Source organism: Carex rostrata, chromosome 7, assembly GCF_964058835.1.
Source record: "Carex rostrata chromosome 7, lpCarRost1.2, whole genome shotgun sequence".
Lineage (NCBI taxonomy): Eukaryota > Viridiplantae > Streptophyta > Magnoliopsida > Poales > Cyperaceae > Carex > Carex rostrata.
In genome coordinates, this window is record NC_135924.1 from 13,414,581 (window position 1) to 13,435,524 (window position 20,944).

At 32.8% G+C, this 20,944-nt stretch overlaps 2 protein-coding genes across 2 annotated transcripts; one reads left to right on the forward strand and one right to left on the reverse strand.

Moving 5' to 3' along the window:
- Positions 1–8,880: 8,880 nt before the first annotated feature.
- EIF4A-III (eukaryotic initiation factor 4A-III) lies at positions 8,881–13,011 on the reverse strand. The gene is made up of 8 exons (XM_078304822.1): positions 12,517–13,011; positions 11,836–12,076; positions 11,219–11,299; positions 10,780–10,887; positions 10,570–10,689; positions 10,157–10,324; positions 9,495–9,581; positions 8,881–9,233 (listed from the first exon to the last, which is right to left on the reverse strand). The coding sequence occupies exons 1-8, from the start codon at positions 12,834–12,836 to the stop codon at positions 9,120–9,122; spliced, it is 1,239 nt and encodes a 412-aa protein (XP_078160948.1). The 5' UTR covers positions 12,837–13,011; the 3' UTR covers positions 8,881–9,119.
- A 3,233-nt stretch (positions 13,012–16,244) lies between these two features.
- LOC144557009 (peroxisome biogenesis protein 22-like) lies at positions 16,245–18,928 on the forward strand. Its single transcript, XM_078305549.1, has 8 exons — positions 16,245–16,425; positions 16,513–16,704; positions 16,789–16,836; positions 17,120–17,176; positions 17,266–17,367; positions 17,941–18,006; positions 18,424–18,525; positions 18,612–18,928. The coding sequence occupies exons 1-8, from the start codon at positions 16,333–16,335 to the stop codon at positions 18,708–18,710; spliced, it is 759 nt and encodes a 252-aa protein (XP_078161675.1). The 5' UTR covers positions 16,245–16,332; the 3' UTR covers positions 18,711–18,928.
- Positions 18,929–20,944: the final 2,016 nt, after the last annotated feature.

Sequence of the window (20,944 nt, forward strand, 5' to 3'; positions counted from 1 at the left end):
GATATACATTTCTTGATCTAGTACGCCTCTTTTTGTGAGGTATGCATTTCCTTGATTATATGTATATTGTTATTCTTTCTGTGAGGTATGCATTTCCTAGATTTTAAATTTGGCATTCCAGTAATTTATAATGCAGTCATTATCATAATTGAGATAGGTTACCTTTTTTTTTTCTTTGTGAGGTATGTATTTCCCTTATGTTCTTCTAACAAAGGTTGCTAAGTTGCTTTGGTTTTATAGATAATATTTTAGTTTCTTGATATATTGAGATGGGTTATTCAGTTTCATTTATTTAATTACAGTGCATTCCCAGTGGAAATATCATAATTTTATTTTAGGAAGCAGTGAATTTGTACTTCCTGGATATTATATCATGGCTATTGTACTTTCTCTAGTTCTCATATGTTATCAAAGAAAAAAGAAACCAAAACATGCAATAATGTTCTTTTATAAAAAGAAAGGTACTCTTCTGCTGTCATCTGATTTTAAAATTTATACATACTTTATAAAGAATTGTTATCTTATAACAACTAACAGAAAAGGTCTCCAACTATCACTTGTATCAATGCAAAACAATTATTTCTTTCTAATGATGTCTGATAGTGAACATAATTAATTAGAATCATCATAAACTGAACATGCAAAATTATATAATGCATTTTCAATTAGAACACCAGGTGCACAATCCATTAAAAAGTACAATAAAGAAAAACATTTATTAAAAAGATCAAAGAAAGGAGCTCTGGAATATTTGTTCCCAAGGTACCACTTTCTTTAATTATTTACTTTATACTTTATAGTATATATGGGATTTTGGGGTGTTCTTAAATCTTAAGCTCACCAAGCTATTTGTGAGATACTTGTAAAGTTGGGTAAAATAAATGTATATATTGATAGATTTTCAATAAAATAATAAAATCTTTCATTCTTGTAATATATTTAAGATTTTAAAAGTACGATGAATATAAATAACGGATATTATGAAATATATATTTAATTGATAAATTTAACTTTTAACAAAATAAAATCATATAATAATATATGAGAGAGAAAGAATGAATATTATTATATTCTAGAAACTTCTAAGGAAAATAATTAATGGAGGGCAAATTAGTCTATATATGAAAATATTCGGATAGGATAATGTTGTGTTAATAAAAAGATTAATTAAATAGTGGTAATATCATGCCCCCTGATTAGATAATTGACATGGCTAGTTCACATGCAACAGCTGGGGATGCTGCTTGCTGGAATCAAAGAAGATAAAATGAATGATAGGAATAGTTCTCTTTATTGTTTCCCAATTTGTTCTACACCAAAAAGGAAATGAATATATATCCATAAAAGGTTAACTTTTTTCTACTTTTGTTTCCAACACATTACATTGAACAAATAATGGAGCTACTTGTCACAGAGATATTTAATTTCCCTGTTAACTTAAAATCCAACAAGTCTTGTCCTCAACTGACAAAAAACTTAATTAGGAAATAAATATGATGTTATATATTCCTTTGGAATGACAAAAATCTATTATTCTGATCTCAACTGTTGAACTTCAATGAGATTCTCAAATGAAAAAAAAAAAGATTCATTAAGATTTGCATATGAAAAATATAAACAGTTGAGACCGGAATAACTACAGATTTATTTCTTATTAACTGTACATTTTATGGATTTTTTTATAAATAGAATCATTTTAATTATTTTAATGAAACAAGGACCATTACTTATTCTCTCCTCCACCGACCCCTAGTTGTTTTTTCTTATAAAAAATGGATTAATTCTATTTTTTTTTTTAAAAAGAATCCATCCTTTGCATCAGATTGGTGATACTAGTATATCTAATTATAAAGGTAAAAAGATTTGGCTCACAGTGAATAGTTCCCTCTGCCAACTATTTTTCTATTTTTGAGAACCAATGACAAAAATAATACTCTCTGTCTGAGAGGTTGCAGATTCAAAATCAGAAATAACCAACTTTTTTTAATATTAAATAGTTGAATGACTTAAAACTCCAACATTTACTCAAAAAAACTCTTTGTCATATCATTCCTTAAATTTGTTTTCAAATGTCAATTTCCTCAATTTGGCTGTATCAATTGTTACATATTTTTGTAAATATATTATCAAGTGCTAATCAAATGTATTTAAAATATCAATCACATGTGCTGGGCAATTTGGGGAGAAATTTGAAGCATGTTAGTTTAAAATTGAGACTATATGTAAAAAAAATAAAATAAAAATTGATTGTAACACTATAATTTTATATGACATTGACAGGATGATAGTGTAATAATAATTGCCGCCAAAAATTTAAAAACGACTCTGAATGAGTCAGAGTTACATCTCTGGAAAATGACCAGCAAACCATAAAAATTTAAAAATAAAACACCTCTCTCCCCTCCAAGGGTTCAATATGAAATGCTTTCTATTTTTGTAGTTGTGGCACAATAAGTGCAGAGATTAATCCCAAAATATTATTGGATGGATAAATATTTAGTATAAGACATTTTTATAACTATGTTGAATTATATATATATATAGAGAGAGAGAGAGAGAGGAGGGATCCACTTGCACCTTTTTTTTTGTGACACCATATTACACCTTACATTTTTAAAGTCCAAATAGTCGATCCAAACCGTTTTTCATTAAATAAACAAATGAAAAACACTGATTTTGAAACATCCTAAAAAAATAGTAAAAAAATTTCAATAAATATAATATTTGGTCTCCAAGCACATTTCAATATAAATAACATGCTGAGAAGTTCGGATTGACTATTTGAATTTTAAAACTAGAGACATGAGTGCAAATTAAAACACTCACTTTAATTTGCAAATTAAGCATGGTAGCCTATCTCTCTATATATGTTTGTAATTTTATACTTTAGTTTGCCCGACTTAAACTTAATTATCACAAGTAATTAAATGGAGGTACGAAGACTTGAAAAAAAAAGTATATATATCAAACCAATTTGCATCAAAACTCATTTTTATTTGTTTGTATATCAAACCAATTTGCAACACTGATTGTATGCCGATAGCCTCTAGACTTCTCTCTTATTAAATCACAAAACTCATTTTTATTTGTTTGTATAAATTGTTTTGATTTAGTTAAATTCTTATTTGGATATTGAACCCAACCAAACCAATTTGCAACAAATCCCTCCCCATTTACTTTATTTGCACCTTTTAGAATTAATTAATTTAGTAAAAAAATAATATTTTCTGTTATCTTTGGATCGATACCTATTCTACTACAAAGATAGGTTGTATACTTGCAACCGACCAATTATTGTGTATTAAGGTTTTATAAATTTAAAAGTGAAAAAAGTGTATTAAATTGACATATTATCCGATACCTAAAATACACAACAATGTGCAATCAATTCCAACTAAATTAGTTTTTTTTTATAAAGAAAGAAAATTTAAAAACACGAATATATATTTAGATGAATTGGAAATTGAATTGAATATATATTTAGATTTTATAATTAACTTATAGGTAACGGGTACGAAATAGTCATTATTCATATCCTTATCCATTTGGATAACAAAAAAATTTTCTTATCCATACTCAATAAACTAACGAAAAAAAATCTTACCCATACCCACTTATTGAACCCTCATAATTGACTGGTTACATGTCACATACTCACATGCAACTATGCAAGTCACAAACCAAAGACCAAGCAAGGACTTATCGGATTATTCATGACAATAAGTTTGTGTTTTTTTGTTTTTTTTAGTAAAAGTTGAAAGTAAAGCTTGAAACAATTATGAATAAAATTATAGACAATAGTCAAGCAGTCTTTATTAGAAATAGATATATACTTGACAATATTATTCTAAGTTAGAAAATTTTACATTACTGTCACCATAGCAAAGAAGAAGGGATAGTTATTAAAATTGACTTCGAAAAAACTTACGATAAAATCAATTAGCAATACCTTTTAAATCTATTAGAGCATAGAGGTTTTGGTCCCAAATGAATACAATGGATTAAAGAATGGCTATATAGTTCACAATATTGTGTCAACATAAACGGAGAATTAACAAATTATTTTTTCTATAAACGAGGTGTGAGACAAGGAGTTCCTCTATCTCCTTATCTCTACATTCTTGTTGTTGATACCCTTAATAAAATATTTCAAAGGTAAAACTACTAATCATCTTATAGTAATCAGGCCAAATAGTTTAGATAATCATCCTCATACCAACTGCCACTATGGAGGCGATACTATCATATTTCTCAAAGCTGATGAACACAATATTGAAAAGGCTTGGTGGGCTCTTTATGCTTTTGAAGCCTTATTTGGGATTAAAGTTAATTACCATAAAACTCAGTGTTCTAAATAGCGCGCTATAGCGTTTTTGGAGACTACACGCTATTTGAGCTACAGGCACTATAGCGGTAATAACGGTCCGCTATAGCGCATAGCGTGTAGCGCAAATAGCGCGCGCTATGCAAGATGAGCTGTTTTTTTTTTCAATTTATATGGACTTTAAATAAAGGTTCAGATTTGATTTTAACCGTGATTTTTTTTTTGCAATTGACGTACTAAGTTTTATACTAAACTATTAATTATTAAATGAGAGATCCATCAAACGAAATCAAATAAGGAAGCTACAACGCGCTATGCAACTTGAGCTGTTTTTTTTTCTTTTCAATTTATATGGGCTTTAAATAAAGGCTCATATTGAATATATTAAGATATTTCTTGAAGTAACAAAATGATACTTACTATATGATAGTTTGAATATTTTGAATAGATTAAGATAGTTAATTATGCCAGGATGTCTAGGTTATTTTAAAATTTAAATAGAAAAAAGATAGATTATGTCATCATGCTAAATATATTTTGAATAGAAAAAGATTGATAGTTTATAATATTAGTATTACTATGGATATTTTGAGTCGCAATTTGGACTTTGTATTGGTTCAATATGAATATTATAATTTTTTAATCAATTTGATGTTATTTATTGTTTATGAGACTTAGATAATGTTAATATTTAGTACAAATATATGATATAATTTTTATAAAAAAAAACGCTATGTAGCATAGTTTTCGCTATAGCAACGCTATTCGCTATAGTTTTTTTTTAGGCTTCCCGCTATGACACAATAAACGCTATTTAGAATCTTGATAAAACTTCAATGTATCCAATCAATATCCCAGAAATCACTTTCTATGCTCAAATATTTCACTGTAATCCTTTATCTTTTCCTTTGCAATATTTAGGCTTACCAATGTATACTCAAAAATTGGAAAAAAAAAAAAGACTGATTTTTTCTTATTGATAAGATAGAGAAGAAACTTCAAAACTGGAAAGGTAGTCTACTATCGATAGGGGGCAGAATCACATTGCTAAATCCAGTCCTCTTCAGTCCCTCTTTATTTTCTCTTTGTTTATAAAATTCCTATGTTTGTCCTTAAAAAAAAATAGACCAAATCAGGTGCAAATTCTTATGGCAAGGTACTACAGAACGAACAAAATATTCATTTATTAATTGGCAGACTGCTTGTTTAGCTAAGAAATTTGGAAGTTTAGGTATACTGGATCTTAAACAAATGAATATTGCATTACTCATTTTTCTAATTGTTTCTCTTGTGCATTATTGGGCAGGGCAAGTGAAGCCACAGGTTCAGACCTCCACAACGCTCTGGTTGCCGGTGGATATGGATGCTATACCACTGGCCAGCTGGAATTCTGATAACCTCCAGGTATTGGAAGAAGAGGAACCGTATAATGTTTATCCAGGGAATCAGATAGTCCCCCACTACAAAAGACTGGCACTTTTCGCGACGGAGTACCGTCATAAACGTGTTTTTTCTATTAGTGGCGATACTTTTTACGACGGAGTACCGTCATAAATGCGTTTTTTCTCTCGCAAAAAGTACCTACCTTGTTGTTGTGCCCTATGAAGATGCAGATAACTGACTTAGTCATGGCTTTTTCGACAAATTTTGCTCATACTTTAATCCCCAGGTGTGGCTTAGTTGTGTTAGCTTTATCAAACTGCTTTTGTTTGTTATGTTTGTGAAATTATTGGAGCTTTATACTGTTAGGGTAAAAGTACTTTTTTTCTTAGCTCAACATTTTGTTTTTGTGATGCAAGTTAATTAACTTTCTTTTCTAATGGAATTGGGCATCTAGCTTCTTTTATCAAAAAAATGTTGAAAGTAAATCACTCAATTATTTAATAGTTACAAGAATTCTCATTCAGGTTATAAAAGTTGGTTCGTAATAATTTTGTTTTTTAGTTGAATAGTTTCTGCTTTTAATTACTAGCATTTTTACGTAGATTTATTCAATGAATCAAAATTTGATGAGCAGAAAATACTCTTGACATACGAATCATCCCTAATAATTAAAATTAAATATTAAAGAGATCAAACGAGGGGGTGGGGGTAGAGTGCAAAAAACGTGTTGTGTCATGCTGCATCGTGACTAACACGTCGTGATTTTGATCTCGTGTCATGTCGTACTGTGACCAAGTTAATTTTTTATGTGTCATGCCGCATTGTCACTAACACGTCATGATTTTGGTCTCATGCTGTGCCTTACTGTGACCAAGTTAATTTTTTACATGCCGTGCCGTGACTAATTAAAATGTCAAGGGGCGATTACGGCACGCGAATAGTCATGCCACGTGTGCCTAAACGTACCGTGACCAAACGTGACTCGCATGGTCATTTAATCATGATTTAGATTAGTTTATTCAAGATTCACCATTTGATCAAGATCTAACGGTCCTAATTAAATGTAATTCGCGTGACTACATCTCGTGCTGTGACTAAATCTTTCGCGTGTCGTGTCGTGATGTGTCAAATTTTCTAAAGATAATCACGGCATGTGAATGGTCACAGAAAGGAACACGCGAATTACGGCACGTAACCGACACACGTGCCGTGTTATTCCGTGCTGTAACCGTATTGTTCCGCTAGCTCCGTCGTGGCCAAAAAGAGAAATTATTATTAGATTAAATGACCGATGTTATAAAATAAAGATAAACAAGAATAAACAAGATAGAGATAAAAGATGGCAATATCTTATTCATATATTTCTCATGTGTGTACAATACAAGATTACAAATGCTCTATTTATAAGTCACAAATTGTGAATGAAAAACCATCTAAATTAATTATTATTACAATAATAAATGAAAAAATAATTCTAATAGTAGTGGGAGTAGTGAAGAATGAATATTAAGAGTTATGAACATTCACATTAATAATCCAAAAAGAGAAAATATTATTAGATTAAATGACCGAGTCATTTTCATCCAATTATTGAATGAATTTGGTGAGAGCAACGGTTTTATAATGTCAGACTAACGTACAAACAACGCCTCAATGCATTATATATTTGTATTGGTTGAACAATCAATCTCAATCTAATTAAGTGTCAACAAATATAGTCTCATAAAATAAAACCAATCATTGTAAAGACTAATAACATACTCGGCCGAAAGGGTCCAATTAATTTTGTCAGTACCAAAATCTCATAATTTCAAAATATTAATGATAAAACAGTTTAAGAAATTAAAATTTCTAACAATACCAATTCCGGGACTGCACAAATTAAGTCGAAAAAGAGTAAATCAAAGGACAAAAAATGATAAAAATATTTATATTATTGAATAGCATTTTGGTCGGGTTATTCTGGTAGTGTATTCCTGAAATTGATGTTTGTTTGAATTTTATCCGACCAAAGGTATAGACTATAGACCATGTTGAATATTTGGTGAAGAAAAGAAATGTTTGCGGAGATTAAGTTCTTGGTGGATGAGATGGGATCTGGTTCTGAAAAGGCAGAGTGTCGTTCATTGATTGGGACACGGACATGCGTGAGATGATGAGATATCTCTATTCTCTCATGGTTTCGACATGTGGCAAGATGGGATGGATCGATATATTGATGTGATGTGATAGCCACCCTTTTATGTTCCAACAAGTGTACAATCTCAGAAAGAGAGAATAAAGCTGCTTCATTTGCTCGATGCATAAGCATAATGCATAATGCATGGCAATTCAATTTAATTTAACGGTTATTATCACTTTCAAAATATCTTACCACCAATTCTCTCAAGAGTGGGACAGTCTAATGTTTCATCTCAGCTGTCTGATCTCTATAAAGATTTATGCGCACTTAATGCAACCAGACGGCTTCAACTAGGCATCAAACCAAATACTGTCCCCAATTCCTTTGCTTGCATCATATATTGTAATATTTAGTATTGTTATTTAAGACACATTTGGAATTGGTTTAAAATTAAAATAAAAAAAGGCTAATACACCAAATTACTCAAATCTGTTTATAAACCAGGGATAAAGAAAGGAATCAGAATCTCGTGGGAATCATTTCTAAAATATGTTTTTCTTTCCAATTGATTTGCCATGGTTTTAGGTGAACCTACCGTTCATACGGTACTATTATTATGATGTTTTCTTTTCTTTTTAAAGGTAAGACGAGTTAAGAGAAAAAAGAAAATGAAAGGGAAATCTACCAATGACATGATCTGATCACATGGCCAATGCAGAAAGACAACGACAAATTATCATGTCAAAATCTGACTTGATCTTGTCCTACGTTTTCAAATTATATTTTACAAAGAAGGAAACAATAAAGCATGGTAACTTAAACAGAGATCCAATTATGAGTCTAAGAAGCTAATCAGAGCCTAAATGGTTGTATAAAGCCTCTAATAGGAGAGATACACTGTCACATCAATCAATGGACAAGACTACTGACTAAATAAGACCACACCCGATTAGAAAAAAATTGTGCGCGGCAAATTCTAAGCCTGAGCCTAAGCAATAATTGGTTATAAAATTGTACCATACAAATAGAAAAGGATTATATTCATGTGCTTACCTAATCAAACCAGTAAAATGTCTTGTTAGTATAACTGTTACAAAATCCATACATCACTAAAAGGTAAATAATACAACAGCATTCAATCTCAATCTCACAGATGAAATAGGCCAGTCAAAAAAACCAATCCAGCGAGACTTTACAATAGAGAAACTAAAAGTAACAAACTGGTCAAGTACCAACACCCAAAGAACTCATTCGGCAAACACATTGTAGTTCAAAATACAGCATCCCCTTTTAAATAAGGTCAGCAACATTCATAGGCATTTCGTCGATTTGGGTACTGTAATACTGCTCGATGTCTCTCAAAATCCTGATATCATCCTTCCGCACAAAATTTATTGCCACACCCTACAATAACCCCAAAAGACACATTGTCAAAGAGTTTCTTCTGAAGGCCTCAAGTATTGTAAAATAATGAAAAGAAGGCCCAAAAGAATTTCTTCCAAAGAAACTAATATTTGTTAAATACTGTAAATAGGCCTCTCAGAATGGCATTGTTGGTATTTATGTATTGCTTTGGAAGGATTGCACAAAGACCCGGCATTTCTTAAAAGATCAGTAAAATGTAGAGGTCTCTTCACAAACATAATCTACATAAAAAAAAAGTACCTTTCGTCCAAAACGACCAGAACGACCAATGCGGTGAATGTAGAGTTCTCTGTTGTTCGGAAGGTCATAGTTTATAACAAGAGAAACCTGTCATATTTAAGAAAAGGAGAGAAAATTCCAGATGAAATATATATATTCAATAATAAAAGTAGCAAAAAAGTAATTAAGATATCAATCAGAAAATTGAGAACTGATGTATGATAACCAAACTTTGAACACAACCGTAATATCCGGTCAAAAAAATCTAAAACTAAATATTTAGATGCACTCATCATTCAAAAAAGCCGTGTAGAAGTTGGATGCAATTTGAAATTCATTTCACATCCAATCTGTTTTCAAATTGCACCATCTCCAATACACAGCATATCTATATCATAGAGAACATATCTACAATTTATTACTGGTATTTTCATAAGCGTTGATTGTCTTGGTTGCCAATATGTTTTATAATCAATATTTTATTCCCAAAAAATATAATGTATCAGCTGTAAATTTATTTTTAGTTCCTAACTATTGCAGAATACCATTTCAACCATTACACAACTAGACTGGTGGTCTCTTAATATTAACACATATTACATAGATTAGGTTTGTCTTATTTCAGGTGTTCTAATCCACAATCACTCTATTGTTGCAATTGAAAAGTAGCACCAAGGACTTACCTGCTGAACATCAATGCCACGGGCCCACACGTCCGTGGTGATCAAAACACGAGTGTGACCAGATCTGAACTCGGACATGATGGCATCTCTTTCCTTCTGAGGCATGTCACCATGCATAGATGAAACTGTGAAGTTATTGCTGCGCATCTTTTCTGTCAGCCAATCAACCTATTCAAAATTTATAAATTTATTATTTTGAAATAGATAATATATGGGATAAGAGATGGCTCATTAGAAAACCAACTAGATTATATCATACGGTACTAATTCAATGCCATATTGCCATACACCCACATTGAATGCAGTTACTAATGTTTTCCATTTAAATACTCGAGCTTGCACCCCTTTTATAAGCTTGGTTAATAGTAAGTTTTATTTTCTGCATGGACAGTCAAATGTACATGTATCGTTACCTTCCTCTTTGTATTGCAGAAGATAACAGCCTGAGTTATGGTGAGTGTGTCGTACAAGTCGCACAATGTATCAAACTTCCACTCCTCTCTCTCAACAGAAACAAAGAATTGTTTAATTCCCTACATTCGTAAAAGTAAAAGAGGGAAATGATGAGAACAAAGCAGTAAATCTTGATAACACAATAATAAAGATAACCAAGAATCATTTACCTCCAGGGTCAACTCATCACGCTTTACGAGGATCCTAACAGGATCAGTCATGAACTTGCTGGTTATCTCCAGTATTTCGTGTGGTAGCGTAGCAGATATCAGACAAACCTGCATTAACAGCAAATTATATAGTACAATTATATTGTTGTTCAAATGTATGAAAGACTTGGAAATCCTAAAAACACTACAACGACTGCTCTAATTTTACTAAAATTTAAAATAAAGAAACAAACTATGCTAAAATGCAGTTTGGTACTCAATTTGCAATTTTGCAGTAACCATTAGAGCTATTAAAACATGAGTTAACTACAACAAACTAATCCTCACTTGATAAAACTGTATGATATATGCAGATCCAAATTTTATTACTTCAGTTGATACAAATTCAAAAAAGAGAAATATTAAGACCCATAAGAAGACAATTCCAAAGGAAACATACCTGTAGATCCGGAGGGAGATACCGGTATACATCATATATCTGATCCTTAAATCCCCTGCTCAACATCTCATCAGCCTCGTCCTATTGAAATGATAAAAAGAAAAAAATGAGTCAATCTGAGGAAAGTAACATGTCAAATTGAGAGAACAACATAATTTATATTTTTGTCTGACGAGACTATATGCTGTCCTGAAGTCATTTGCACTGACCATATATTTACCGATTCAAGGATACATCAAGTAGCACCTTCAGAAATAAACATAATTACATGAATTGACACATATACCAACTACATCAAAATAAAAGATTTGAATTTTCTCAGTGTTGATGTGAAAATTTTAGGATCTCAACAGAAGAGAACTGACTTGTCACCAAAAAGGTAGATGTGCAGAATGTTACCAACATATGACACAATTTTCAGACCAATATAAGAACCAATTAATACTTGCAAGATCTTCTTAATGGAATCTAATCGTTTAAACTCATTCTACAGATATTTCTAAGAAAAGGGTCCTAATCTTTACTCTCAAACTTCATTTTATTATTTCTTTAACAAATAAAAATGACTTTGCAAACAGCAAAGAGGGAAGGGATCAAGAGGGCAGAAAGAAGCTGACCAGAATTAGAAGCTTGATGGCCCGGGTGCGCAAAGCGCGTCTCTTAATCATGTCACAGACACGTCCAGGTGTACCTGATACAACATGGACCCCATTCTCAAGCTTCCTTATATCTTCTCCCAAGCTCTTTCCACCAATGCACGAATGAGCTTGTACATTGATAAAATCACCTATAGTCCGTATTACTTTTTCAGTTTGAGCAGCCAATTCTCTGGTTGGTGACAACACTAGTGCCTGCACCCTATTAACAAAATAAATAACAAAAGAAACTTTAATTTTGGTCAAGTATAGCAGTGCTTCTACTACAGTCTCTGTAAAATTTTACTATAGGTCCCTAAATGGTAAAAATTATGGTAGATTACTGATAGAATGAATTGTGATGACATCTAGAGAAGCAATGGTAATTATTTCTAGCTTGACACCAGGCCATACCGTCTGATACAATAACCCTTGCCATGGACCAGTCAGAACACATTTGCTTAAGATTGTCAGGTAGGAGCTTATCCCAGTTAAAATTCATTCTACTGAATGTTGCTGCTTCTGTTTAATTGCTAAATTGAGGGCTCAATGGACTATTAAACAAAACCATAGGTTGATTGACCCGACACCACATTGCAAAACAATTCTTTCTGGAAGGGAGCACGAATAAAAGGGAAAGAACAAAGAGAAACGAAATCATACTCTCGGTTGGTGGTATCAAGAATCTGACAAACAGTGAGAGCGATCATAGACGTCTTTCCCGTCCCCGACTGGGCCTGAGCAATCACATCCCGACCGGAAATGATAGGAATCACGGCTCTCTGTTGAATAGCCGAGGGTTTCTCGAATCCGTACGCGTAAATCCCTCTAAGCAAGTCATCTTTTATACCCATGCCGTCGAAGGTGGTCACCACCTCCACACCCGCCGTTGTTTCGAAAACGAGGCCCTCGTCGTCTAGAGCGGATCGACCACCCTGACGGCCACCTCTCTGCGCCGACGGACCCGCCATTTCTGTCGCCATTGGTAAGGGAAGCTGAGATTGCAAGGGGTAGTGAAACCCTAGAAGAGATGAATGGTTGAAGAAACGAAGGCGAAAGGAACCGGGAGGAAGAGGACTCGGCTAGGGTTTTGATTTTTTTGCTTTTAGGGATTTTTTTCCTTTGTACCCCTGTAATTAATATAAATTTATGGCGGCTGCTTAACGTGTCTGAGATTATCCCGGCAGGATACGGGATACCCAATCCGAATTCGGGTCTCCGAAAGTAACTCAAATTTTGAATTGGATCTGAACCGTCCGATCTACTGGCACGAATATTAAAAGGACTCCGTGCATCCAACTTGGTCCGATCTAATTGGACAATTTAGATTCAAATCAAAATTTGAGTAACCTTACGGACTACGGATCCGGAAATTCGAATTCAGATCCAGTGAAGTAATTCAAAAGTTGAGTTTTAGATCGAGATCGTCTGATTTGAATCTGTGATAATTCATTTGAAGTGCAGCGCACACATTCTAAGCAACGAATTTGAATTCTAAGGTGATCTTGAGTGCCAGATTCGAATCGGATGATCTCGATCCAAAATTCAAAAGTTGAGTTACTTTAGGAGATCCGGACCCATAAATCCTTCCTTAGGGAAGGGAATGCAATATTGAGCATATCAAAGAAAGATTAACATATTTAGTTTTTTTCGTATTTGGATGATTAATGAGATAAGATAAATTTAATTTTTTTTCGTTTTATTTTTCGTTTGGTTGATTAAAATTTAGAAGGTTAATGAGAAATTTAATGGTTGTTGTAGGTTTGTAACAAAAAATTTGTATGAGAATTATATTGGTAAGATATAGGATTAGACATTTGTGTTATTTTTTTAAAAAAATATTTGCAACAAAATTTATTTTCATCCGTTACATTTCAAATTGAAAAAAAAAATTAATTCTATAAATTACAATAATACAAGATTAAACGAGTTTCTCTTCACCCTTCCTCTACTCTCCATCCAGATAAGGTGCAAAAATGAGAGGAATTATTTTTAATTCTAATGCATTGAGTGTTCTCTTTTTGGTTTCAAATTAAAATAGGAGTCCGATTATTAAGAACAAACTCATACAAACATTTTTTTAGTGATGAATATGTGTTCGGATATCACAACAATATCTTGACTCATGCAGCTATATAAACTAGTGTTGTAAATAACAATATACGGTTATTAGACAGACAAGGCACCGCCAAGCGATTAATCAGGAATAATCGAGAATAATTGATCATAATCAGAAATAATCAGCCGATTAATCGATAAAATCCGTGACAGTTTTACAACTAATTGGTCGATTAATCGGTGTTCTTCTTTAATTGACAACTCATTTATTATGTACAATGTAATATGTAAGTCTAGCCGTAAAGACAATACTTTTTGTGTGAAGACCACTGATTTGAAATGCAATGCAGATAAAGAATCCCTCCTGAATATTAAAAATTAGATGACTTAATCTCTATTTTTTATATAAAAAAAAATTGTGGATCGGCCAAAAAAATTACTTGACTTTCAACCTTTTAAAAAAAAAAAATTTACGGATCATCAAAAAATATTGTTGCTTCCAAATAAACTTGAGGTCCTATTTCCTCTCTTTGATACCGGCTATTTTAAGTTCTAAACAAAGGTAATTCAAAATTTTAATCACTTAAAATTTTCAAACTGTTTCTCTCTACTTCAAAGTGTTTATCTCATTAACTGTGTACACAAGTTTTATTTATATTGAAGTTTTGTAGGCAAATATAATAAATGAATTTTCTAATTTTCTAATTTTTTAAAGCTTTTAATTTTATTGTTAGAATAACAATAGAGTATCCATCAGGAGTTCTACTCAATTTTTTGTTGCTAAACTAAATTTTTTGGAGTAATGACTTGTATTTTCTATTGTATGATTTTCACTTTTTTATTTTTTTTTATTTTTATTCCTAGCGTTTATGTTCTGTTTGTAAATTACAGCTCTTGTTTTAATTTGTATGGACCTTTTTTTTGAAGTAGAAATGTGAAAAAAATATAGAAATAAACGCATATTTTGAGGAAAAAAAACAATTTAGGGTCGGACATTAATTATATTTTTGTTTTGTTTTCGTGAAAAGAATATATAAATAAAAAATAAAAACAATTTAGGGTCGGACATAATTTTTTTTTTCTCCACGGGAACAATAACGCGGTTGAACAGGACCTAATGGAGCAACCTCTGGATGAGGAAACCGAATCTCCTGCCCCCAGAGTCACTGCGGGGGTGGGACCGGTTACTGTTAAAGGATTTAATTACTGTTACTGTTTTTAAATTTGAATCCACCCATAGTGACTTTGGGGGCAGGAATTTTCTGCCCCTAGGGCAGGCGATTCGGTCTCCTGGATGAGACTAATCACAAAAAACAACATTAATCATGCATGTTTTTGTCTTGAATAGATAAATAGGGGCAACGAAACAATTACCTTTAGCACGTTCTTTGCAGATTCCTATTAAATTTATGCTCTCTCCAAAACAAAACAAGATAAGAACAACATTGTATTTTTATGACTCAACTTAGTAAGTCAAAAAGCTCTTGAAATTTGGCATCACATTCACATACCTTTTTCATTACAGATAAATATTATTTTTTAATGCACTGTATTAAAAATTCACTAGTAAACTATGACAATCTATTTGATGCTCATTACTACAAACAAAAATGCTATAAGGTTATTAAATCAATACTCTTTTAACTACATCTCAATTTTAAGTCAATACTCTTTTAACTACATCTAAAATAATGATGAGGAAAACTATTCAATCTTGTTTTCTTGTACTTTATTTATAATACCAACAAAGCAACAACCAGCTGCATTGGTAATGTTATTAACAGAGTAAGTTTGACTTCATGCAGCGCATGGACGATAGAGTGAAAACAGCACCGAAGATTGTTCCTGCACTGCTTAAAGCAAACAATTATCTGTTAATATATTGACCCGTTGCATTCAACAAAGTTATTCAATGACGAGACAAGCTAGTCCGACTCGTGCTCGGAGTATGTTCGATGCCCATCGGACTTACTTTGGTTCGATGGGTGTAGTGACCATCTGATTTCATCAAGATTCGCGTGCTTGTATTAAAATACGTGTGCGTATGTATCAATTTCCTTGCGCGCAGATCTTAATGCTAATCCTACGATGATAAAGCTAATTGAACCTAAAAGTAGGTCCAATGCCCATCGGATCACTCCTATTTGAACTCTCATTCCCTGAGATATCTCATATTTTGCGTGACTTTTTGGAAAATCTCAACCGTTACAATACGTTCAGCACGAATCTCAAAGCTCAAATAATACTGGTCCCCTACGTCACCCCCGAATAGGCACCGGACACGTCGGTCACGCAAAATATGAGATATCTCAGAGGATACGCACTCCTATCTCAGTCCGACTCTTATTACAGGTAATCGCCGGTCAAATAAACCCTCTCCTCTTTCTTTCTCTCTTTCTCTCTCTTTAGTTATTCGACCGGATGTCGGACCACGCCGGAACCCTGGTCAGTCGTGTGGCACGCCACCTCAATCGCAAGCTCTCCGATCTTATCACACTACTATTAAACCACAAGGTTGGTTCTTCTTCTCTCAATCTACTTCCCCAGCTTTCCCAATCTTTCTCACCTAACGAACAATGGTGTATCTTGAATTGTTGTCAGAGTGCAGGGTCAATCGGCGCAGTTGCTGGATTCGCCATTGCCGTTGTATTCGCATGGAAGGTTTTCAGACCCTCTCAGCCGAGACCAAGACCAAAGAGGACGACGAACCCAGCGTCAAATGGTCGGTCTGGAGGAGGACACGTGGCAGGGTCTGATGAATCTGATTTAGGTGTAGTACGGTCCCCTAGGCAGGTATGAATTACGTAATTGTTTCTGAATTGATAAGGATTTACTCTTTTAGGGTTTTAATTTCTGGGTTTTCTGATGGTGTTGAAGCTTGCACAAGGGGATAACATGAGGAGGAAGCTCGGGGGCTGCCGCAAGGTAATTCTAAGGAAAGTAATGTGATTATTTTATTCTTTCTGGTTACAAATGCAAAAGTTTACTTGGATAGATTTAAGATTGACTAACCATTCAAGCAAAGTATCTACAGGACTAGGAACAAAAGCAAAGGTTCAAATTAAAAGTTGAAATTTAAATTGTGTTATTGTAACACATTCCAAGTTAGTAATCAGGTCCTAACTAATCTAGTATCTGGTCTGAACTTAGCTTAGTGAAGGAAGACTTATTTGCTTATTTTCCGCTTTGTTAATTCTTACCATGGCAGGTTACTTGTCAATTGCTCAGTGTAATTCTAGAAGAAAAGAGCTCTGAGGAGTTGCAGGTTACCCTTTTTCAAAAAATACTCATAGTTTTTTAAGTACGGCCTTAAGTTTTAGCTGAACTAACAAATTTCATATATTGTTTTGTCAGAAGCACATTACCGTAAGGGAATCAGCAGTGAAAGTACTATCTGAATTGGCAAAACATTGTGACCTGTATTTGATGGAAACAGTGCTTGATGATGAGACTGAGGTTTGGCTTGAACTTTAGCCTTTTCTTTAATTATCTATATACTTCATAGAAAGCATATGTAAAGACTGGATTTCAATATGTATATTGTTGGTTCTTGTTTTGTAGCCATGTATTGGGTATTCCATCCAAACAATGCTCAACTTAGACATTTACCATTGTTCAAGAACTTAGTAACCTCATTTACCACTGTTCTTGGACTTAGTAACCTCATTACCATTGTTCTTGTACTTAGTAACCTCATTTATTATTGTTCGTAAACTTAGTACCCACATTTACCATTGTTCTTGACCTTAGGAACCACATTTACCATCGTTCTTGAACTTAGTAAGCTCATTTACCATTGTTCTAGAACTTAGTAACCTCATTTATCATTGTTCTTGGACTTAGTAACCTCAATTCTTCAATTTCTCTTAATCTTATTTTCTTTATATGTTTTTACTTTTTATGTTTATAAAATTCAGTTTATGCATTAGAAGGTATCAAAATAGTTCAGGCCTTACCTCAGAAACCATAATGAGATCCTTCTTTACTTTTATCATTGCTGGCTGTTATCTAATGAAATAACCTTTGCAGGAGCGAGTTCTCTCTGCTCTAGAGGCTGCTGGTATTTTTAGGCCTGGTAGTTTGATGAAGGAGAAGGTAAATTATAGAAATTTTGTTTGTACTACATTTCTGCACTTTTAATTTTTCTGTTGGTTGAATCCAGTGGCTGTGTTTTTGTCAAAGATTCCTGGAATCAGACTTTGTTCCTTCTTTTCATGTTTTTTTTTTCTTATTTTGATATATTGTGTTTATTTGTATCTGACTTGAGTACTACCGAATGAGGTACTATCTAAGAACTTTATACCAGTCCAGTATTGACTGAGGGAAAAGCAATGAAGTCTTGAATTTGGAGTAATTTGATCATAGAATCAATATAAGCTCAAACTAAAGATGATGAGAATTTCATAAAGGAAAACTTAGGTTAGGCTAAAACAGTACCATATTAGACTTGGCCAGATGAGTACCTTTTTGTTCTGAAGGCAGAGACTGTAATACTATTTGCACATTTTTCAGGTTCTGTTTTGCAGCACTGAAATTGGGAGAACATCTTTTGTTCGACAATTGGAATCAGATTTACACATTGACACAAATCTTGATGTAATATCGCAGCTATCGGTATGTGTTCTCTCTCTCCACTTTTTCATTGATATTTTGTCGGAGTAATCTCTAAATGTTTTTACTGGATTCTGAATTGTTATCAGCGGTTTATTGGACGACAACTGTATATCTCAGAAATGGAAGAGGGGCAAATAGGTCCAAATATTTTTACTTCTGCTAGCTTGGAGCATTTCTTTTCTTGATGTTGGATCAAAACAGCCAAAGGAATAATTCATTTGCCAATCTCCATTCTTACCTTGCTGTTTCTCCCCTCTGTTTTCTCCTTTTTGAACTAAACTTTGGATCCGGCATGCGGGACCCATGATCCTGGCAACTGGCAAGTGTCTTTAATACATAATGTACTTATGTAGGAATTTTATGTAAATTAAGGATTATCAACCTCAATGTAGCATTTTGTTTCTTGTCAAGTGTGTGAAGGTTATATAAAAAAAGGCTCGTGCTATAGAGGTAACTATCTTGCCAATTAGATTATGCTATGTATTTGTTGTCTGAATCGTGTAAAGTAAAAGAACTATTCAAGGCCAGGAACTGTGTGCCTAGGAGCATTTCTTAAAAGGAAAAAAAAAAAAAAGATCCGAAGGTGTCTCCTCAAATATTTTGATCAATTCCATCTTCTAGAACCTTAAATGTTCAAAACTTTATAATACCAATCAAAACTGAGGCACGATATTGATATTGTCTGAAATTTATGGGCATCTCCGTTTTTAAAAGGAAAGCTGTTTTGCAGAGTTTCAGTATAAAAAGATTGATTAGACTTCAAAAAAGAAAAGAAAAAAATGCAGGATCATTTGCCTCAATGAAGATGTAAATTAGTATTTTAAAGGGGTGCCAAGGAGAGACAAGGAAACATCTAGCATTGCATAATTTTAAGGATGCATCTTGGTGTATTTCTTTGTTTGTAAAATTGATGAAAAATAGTGTGAGAGAGACACTTTCCGCAATGATTTTAACAGAGAAGTTTTGACTTCATGCAGCGCACAAAGTATAGAATCAAAACAGTGCTGCATATAATTCATGCAGCGCATGAAGCCTAAACTAATCTGTTAAAATCTTTACCCAGTGTCTAGTTCGAACTGGGCCAAGTTTGGGCTTAAACCGGCTCATTAGCTGGCCTTAATTGCATCCTGATGCATTTATTTTTTAAATTTGAACTTGGAAGGACGTGTCTATTTAATTCTAGGTCAAATATACACACAAATTCCTTGCCTTGGTTAGACGTGGTAGTCGTTTCTTGCAGATTATCGATAGGTTGGCACCTGAACTTTAAATTGTTAATAAATTGACCTCCTTCTGATCGGGATTCTTTAATTAATAATATTTGCTGCTAATTTAACATTAATTAAGCACTCTCCTTCGCATGTACTTGAATATTTGATGTTTCCAAATTCTACCTTAATAAACTCTAACGATAACATAGGTAAATAAAAACAGCTTTTGGCTTTGTGTGAAGGTGCAATTTAGTTGCAATTTTGGTAATTTTATTCATTGAACTTGCTATTTTATGGGTATACACTCCTGACATGTGGGGCCCTAAATGAAAACAGTAAAACATGATGAAATCAGGGATCCTTGTCTCCTTACTTCATGTTCTTGGTCAAATTAATAAAAAATAAAAAAAATGATTTCGTGTTCTTATGAAGAAAAGATATTCAAACGATGATTCTAGCTTACAATAATTATTTTATAGAAAAAGTCGGAAAGAACTAGAAACAGTTGTTGCTACTAGATAGATCGAGCGTTAATATTTTACTCTTAAAAAAATATTTTACTCTTTAAGATTTTTTCAATGAAAATGATAGTTGGTAATAACTAATAAGGAACCATTTTATTTATATGCTCAATGTTGCTATGAGTTCTAATCAGTGTTGTAAATAACGGTATGTGCTCATTGGACGGACATAGTACTGCCAAGTAATTAATTAAGAATAATCGGAAAAAAAAAATCAGCTGATTAGTCAGAGAATTTCTTAACGGGTCACCACCACAACTAATCGACTGATTAATCGGCCAAAACGGACGTTTTTTACGACACCTCGTAAATTAATAATTTGTTTGAAAGATGTTTTTCATAGTTCAACCAAAATGTAAAAAAAAACAAATGTATGGAAATGATAATGATTCACTAGCATAATTAATTAAATAAATGCAAAAATTTATCTAACACTTTCAAACAAATTATTAATTTATCAAGATTGTTAAATTCGCAAGTGCTTCATACTCTTGCAATTAAAAGTTGCAATTATATAAATCTTTTACAAACTAAAAAAAGGACGGTTCTAATGTCTCATATTTTATATCTTTGTTTTTAAATTTCAAACTTTTAATTCGAACCTCTCAACATGATATTTATATTAAAATATGCTTGGGGATGAACTTTTATAATTTTTAGATTTATTTAATATTTTTTATGATAAGT

Coding starts and splice junctions, on each gene's coding strand:
- EIF4A-III (XM_078304822.1), bottom strand. CDS start 12,836: ATGGCGACAGAAATGGCGGGTCCGTCGGCGCAGAGAGGTGGCCGTCAG. Junction 12,077..12,516: donor CTTGATACCACCAACCGAGA/GTATGATTTCGT, acceptor TTTTGTTAATAG/GGTGCAGGCACTAGTGTTGT. Junction 10,888..11,218: donor ATCTCCCTCCGGATCTACAG/GTATGTTTCCTT, acceptor CTGTTAATGCAG/GTTTGTCTGATATCTGCTAC.
- LOC144557009 (XM_078305549.1), top strand. CDS start 16,333: ATGTCGGACCACGCCGGAACCCTGGTCAGTCGTGTGGCACGCCACCTC. Junction 16,426..16,512: donor CACTACTATTAAACCACAAG/GTTGGTTCTTCT, acceptor AATTGTTGTCAG/AGTGCAGGGTCAATCGGCGC. Junction 16,705..16,788: donor TAGTACGGTCCCCTAGGCAG/GTATGAATTACG, acceptor ATGGTGTTGAAG/CTTGCACAAGGGGATAACAT.